General features: G+C 35.8%; 1 protein-coding gene across 1 annotated transcript; it reads left to right on the top strand.

Moving 5' to 3' along the window:
- Positions 1-2,956: 2,956 nt before the first annotated feature.
- Positions 2,957-3,601, top strand: LOC147474373 (uncharacterized). Its single transcript, XM_086583606.1, has one exon. It carries the CDS (start codon positions 2,957-2,959, stop codon positions 3,599-3,601), a length of 645 nt encoding a protein of 214 aa, XP_086439732.1.
- Positions 3,602-6,254: the final 2,653 nt, after the last annotated feature.

The raw sequence follows: 6,254 nt of genomic DNA on the forward strand, positions 1-6,254 counted from the left end.
AGTATTGGGTTTTGGGCCTGATTCTGTGCCCCAAAACATGGATCCAAGCCCATTCACGATTTTAGATCTGAACATATAAAAACCAAAGCTTAGCTCTTTGTTAATGGTAGCTAGTTAGACCTAAAACTATAGATAATTCTAGATCTAGTTTTCATTAAATAAAATTAAGTTTAGTTTGAATTCAATTCTTGTTTTAGATTAAACTCTTAGAATCATTGTTCTTCATTAGTTTGATAAATAAAATAGTGAGTTTGTCAATTTCGATTTTTGTCATTTACAATTGTTTAGATCTAAATTTCTTTATTACTTGTTATTCATTTCCTAGTTATTATCTGAGATTCAATCATTGTTTAGATAAATTGCATAAGAATAGAATTTTTATATGATATCTAGTTTTAAATCAATTGGAAATGATAGTAGTATGAATCAAGGCTAAACCTCCATTAGAGGGGTTGAAGAAGCCTTGATGATGCTTGATCTTTGTTAAACTTAGAAATCGTCGTGATAATTATTCCACTCTAGAAACAATTAATTCACCATGAGAATGGGTTTAATCGCTCACATGCTAGTTATGAATTGGTAGAAATGTCATGTATAATTAGGGATTATAATTACTACTTTGATATGCGAAGCACTCAATTTGGATCACGACGAGTCTTTGTTATTAGGATTAAGTCGAGTTAAGGTGGATTCAATTCCCTTTAATTCTTTATCTAGATTAAAACCCTTAGCTGCCTCTTATTTCGTTATTCATAACTTGTTAATTGAATCCACCTCGTTGTATAGAATTCCCCTCGTAAACCTCTCATTAGACTTAAGACCGATTAATTTGACTAGAAAACATTCCATGCTAGATAACTAGGAGTGGAAAGAATTTGTTACTCCACTCTATTTCGATAGAATTGAGAGTAGACAACTTTGATAATTATAAGCTCGTATTTAAGTTTTAGTTTACTTACGTTTTGAGTTTCATCGTTCATTTCGTAGGTAAACTATCATTTTTATTCTTTATCAGATCCCATCAGAGAGAATTAATGCTGAGAATGTTCTAAGTGTGGGAAGTAGCTTGGGTAAAGTAAAAGCCACTGATCTTACCTGCTCAGCTGAGTTCAAGGTCCCAATAGTCAAAGTTCGGGTGAAGATGGATATCAAGGAACACCTACTAAAAGTTATAGACTTGAGAACAGAAATGGGAGAGGTGTTTCCGGTGACTTGTAAATATGAGAAACTGGACATATTCTGCTACTTTTGTGGGCGGATTGGACATGATTTCTACATGTGTCAACAGAAAGAGAAGTATCGAATTAATATGCTGAAGTGTGGAGGTTCCCCTAGGGACATTAAACATAACTTCTCCTTCATGATGAGAGCAACTGTGTTCTATAATGGACAGGTGTATCCAAATCCAACATCGGTTATAATCTCTAGAAGACCTCAGAAACCAAGGTTTTATCAGATGCTAGAAAGATTCAAAGGTGGACGGGGTCACCGGAGTTGGGATTCTGGCGACTCCACCAAGATCAAAACATGTGGGTAGGGATCAAGGAAATTTATCCATTGGATCTCGCTCGGATGGGGACCACTATTGTCAGGTTCCAACGGCTATATCTGGGCAAGGTACAGGAAAGGAGTCCCGGTCAGAAGGCACTGTTGGATGCTCTGGGTCCACATGTCTTGGACCGGACAGCCTATCTTCGGGCCCAAACACACTGGGCCCAAAAAGTGTTAGTAGCCGTGTGAGTAACAATAGTGGATCCGGAATAGCAATGTACCGGATTGCGCCCTTGGTGGTAGGAGGCTCAGTATTGGGTAGTTAGAATATGGAAGTGGAGATGGGTAGCAAGGATATGGATGGGGGTATGGGCAGTAAAATCATGGATGTGGAGGCACAAGATGGGCTGGGTGTAGGATGTGGGACTATGATTATTCATAAAGGCCCTGTAGCTGAAGGCGAGCTGGAGAGAGAAAGCAATCATAAAAAGGCTATCTCTAATCACTCATACCATCCGAGTTCCAATGCTTGCTCATCTTTTCTTGCTAGACCTGATGCATCAGATGATATCAATCCAGCAGCATTGAACACAACCCCTGTCTATCGGTTTATCAACGCACCTACACATGGTAGAGGCTTCAAAGTTATGGCTTCTCGAGGGCGGCGGAAGAGATTTAAGAGATCTAATGGTTCATTACCAGAGAATAGGGTGGGTGTTTTTTCAAAAGAAGTTGGAGTGGTAGGTGAAAAAAGAAAAACTTGCTCTTTTCAAGCTCTGGGGATGGCAGACAATGATGAAGATAATTGGGTTCGAAGAAGTGTTAGATTGATGGAAGTTAGATCCAAGAGAGCGAGGATAGAAGCTCAAGCTATGAGAGAAAGAGGTGAAGGGCATCTTCTCATTCCGAATGATGTGGAGATCACTAATATATCAAGTGATTACATGGGGACAAACGATACTGCTATGGGAAACAATGAGGAGATAGGAGAGGAGGCTGGGGGAGAGGCACTGTCTGAGGAACTCTCTTTTGATGATTCTCAACAAGAGGATATCTCTAAATTGGAAGAGGAAGAGGATGAGCAAAGTGCTTATTCGGTGCCTCCCTTAGCTATGATGGATCCTTATCAAGCTGATGTAGAGCAAGAAAGTCGTCTTCTTTCTTTGGGTTATAAGTCAGGTTATGAGAATAGTGTTACTCAGCCAAGTCCTTTAGCAGTTGATGATACTACTGTGGTGCGTCGATTAGAGTTTTATGGGAAATGCAATGAAGTAGGGGAAAGCTTGGATGTACAAAGCAAGCGCACCGTGTGTCTCAACAGCTATCAGGAGCAATGATACAAGCCTGGAATTGCCGGGGAATGAGTTCCTCCATGGCAGTTCAAAATCTAAAGGATCTTGTATGTCAGCACCAACCGGACATTTTATGTTTATCCGAAACTAAAGTTAGTGATAGTAGGGTAAGTATGTTAGGAAAAGTTATTAAGTATGATCATGTTTTCTGTGTTCCTGCTACTAGGAGTCGGGGAGGTCTTGCTATTTTGTGGAAGGAAGGAGTGAATCTGGAAGTGATGGGAGCAACAACAGCCAACCAAATCTCAGGTAAATTAAGCAATTACTATAGTAATGAACCTTGGTTTTTTTCCTTTGTGTATGGTGAGCCTAATGCTAGTCTTAGGCACCGGTTCTGGACAAAATTAAGGGATGTGGCACCTTACATTCCTGGTCTTTGGCTGGTTTTTGGAGACTTTAATGCTATTAAGTCCCTTGATGAGAAAATAGGTGGTAGATCTGTTTTTACAAATTGCATGATAGATTTCAATACTGTTATCAATGATCATTGGCTGGTGGACTTGGAGTATAAAGGTCCTAAGTTTACCTGGAATAATAATAAAGGGTTTGCTGATAATATTTTAGAACGTTTGGATCGTGCTCTAACTACATCAGAATGGATTAGTATGTTCCCTAATATGATGGTTAATAATATAGCTAATGCTACTTTTGATCATTTATCTATGAAGATAACTCTTAAAGCTTGTGAGGAAAAAGTTAAAAACCTTTTAGGTTCTATAATATGTGGTTGCATGATGATTCTTGTAATCCTACTATAGATAAAGCTTGGAATTCTGTAACTCATGATTTACTTGATTGGAGAGTGATACATAAGTTGAGAAATACTGCTGAGAGTCTAAAAAAATGGAACAAAAAAGTTTTTGGGAATATTTTCTATAATATAAAAAAGACTCAAAAAGATTTGGATAGAGTTTTACAAAAGCCTTTTAATCCTTCAAATCTTGAAAAAGCTAAGGTTTTAAAAAGTCAGTTGTGTGATTGGTATGAAAAAGAATAAGCTTTTTGGAAACAAAAATCTGGTCAACATTGGATCAAAGAGGATGGTAGAAATACTAAAATTTTCCATTTATCTACTATATATAGAAGAAGAAAGAATAATATAGATAAGGTTAAGGATGATAATGGGGTTTGGCAAGAAGGGAGAGTGGGGGTTGGAAGTACTATTAATGAGTATTTTGAAATATTTTTGAATCTTGAAATCCTATAGATAATGAGGACATTCTTAATCTATTTAAATCTTGTATTACTGATAGAGAAAACCAAATTCTTACTGCTTGTCCTTCTAATGATGATATTTGGAATGTGGTAAAGAAGTTGGGGGCTCTCAAATCCCCTGGGCCAGATGGGTTTCAAGGTATTTTCTATCAGCAATGTTGGGCAGTGGTTGGGGAATGTATCACTAATTGTGTTAAAGATTTTTTTATTAATGGTAGGATGAATGCTAGCTTTAATGAGAGTTTTATTGCTCTGATTCCAAAGATTTCTAATCCTGACAGACCTATTAGTCTTTGTAATTTTTGCTATAAAATCATATCTAAACTTCTGGCTAATAGATTAAAAGCACATATAAATAAAATAGTTTCTCTTTTTCAAGGAGCTTTCATAAAAGGTAGGAATATAGGAGATAATATAGGTTTGGCTATATTCCTAGCTTTAAAAATGGGTTTGTAGCTTTAAAAATGGATATGTCTAAAGCTTATGATAGAGTAAAATGGTCCTTTATAAATAAGATTTTTCATAGATTGGGTTTCAATGAAAGGTGGAGACTCCTCATCTCCCAATGTTTGTCTAATGTCTCTTTTAAAGTGTTTTTGAATAGGGCTCCTCTGGATACTATTATTCCTAGCAGAGGTTTGAGACAGGGAGATCCTTTCTCCCCTTATCTGTTTATCTTGGTCTCAGAAGCTCTATCTAGGATGATAGCCTCAGCTGAGCACAAGGGGGAGTTACATGGTATTAAGTTTAAAAAAGAAGCTCCTCCTATCACTCATTTACTTTATGCTGATTAATAAACTTAAAAACTATAGTTTTACCTACTCTTAACTAATTATGCTCGGAATAAGTAAAACTAAAAGGATTTAGTACTAAAAGATCCAAGTTTTCTACTCTCGATTATCTTGCGATATTGTGGAGTAAAGAATTCGTTCCACTCTTAGTTTCTTAGACGTAAGGTTTCTCTAGTTTAATCTATTCTAACAAAATCAATGAGAGTAATGGATTGTAATTATACTAATATGGTGATTGAACTAATTAAAATGTTTTAACTTATACTATGGAAATTAAATACTAAGATGTGAATATGGAGAAGGGATTAGGGAGATTTGATTTCACTTAGATAAATTCCTAATATGGTAGTATAGATTATTGCAATCCTAACCAATAAAGATTAAGTATTTAATCCCTAATTATTCATGACAATCTCTACCAACTAATAATTAGTATGTGAGGAAATTTAACTCATTCTCATGGTGAATAAACTAATCTCAAGAGTGAAACTCTTGAATAAGCAATAATTCTAACTAACATATCAAGTCTTCATCAAAGCTTTATCAAACCCCTTTAATGGAGGTTTAGCTAGAATTCATTAGATTATCATTCAAAGAAGAATAAGAAGAAGACATAATGAAGAACAATAACTTGGTTTTATTAATCTAATGGAAGAGAGTCTAAGAATTAAAAACTATATTAAAGACTAAGCATTGAATAATCAACTAACTTAAAACTAATAAAAAAAGTTATATGAATTAAAACCTAGGTACTTAAGAGTTATTCCTTAGTCCTCTTTATATAAGAGAGGGCTAGGTTTACAATTTCGTGCATGGGCTTTGAAGCCATGTTTTGGGCCCTTAAATCAAGCCCAAAACCTAATTACTTAAGTCCAAAAAAGGGTTTCTCTATTGGAAATTACTGCAATAGCCTTTTTGTCAACTTTTACTTCTCTGATTGGATCAAGGCTAGGACCGTTAGAAATCTCTTTCCGACCCGGTCGTTTTGACATATAATAAACCAAAATTTGAGGTCTGAGTCCAAAGATACAGCTTACGGAAGTTCTGTTAACTTTTATGCTCTATTTCTGCCTGCGTTAACTTTGACTTTTCAGCTTTGACCGGGCTTTAAAAAAGTTTTTTCTCCTTGAATCTTGGCCTTTAGTCATAGAACTTCTTAGAAACCAACCTTTGCTCCTTTCTCTTGCAAAAGTGACATGTTTCTTCACATATTTGACTCCAAGACCTGGAATACACAAAAGCACGTAAACAGTACTAACTCTTATTTATTATATATATAATTGGTCTAAATGTAATATTATTAAGGGGTTAAAACTACAGTTTTGGTCTCTTATCAAACCACCCCCAAACAGCATTTTGCTTGTCCTCAAGCAAATATGAGAAATTAAAATAAGTGACCAAAAAT

This window comes from Coptis chinensis, chromosome 9 (genome assembly GCF_015680905.1).
Source record: "Coptis chinensis isolate HL-2020 chromosome 9, ASM1568090v1, whole genome shotgun sequence".
Lineage (NCBI taxonomy): Eukaryota > Viridiplantae > Streptophyta > Magnoliopsida > Ranunculales > Ranunculaceae > Coptis > Coptis chinensis.

Coding starts and splice junctions, on each gene's coding strand:
- LOC147474373 (XM_086583606.1), top strand. CDS start 2,957: ATGTTAGGAAAAGTTATTAAGTATGATCATGTTTTCTGTGTTCCTGCT.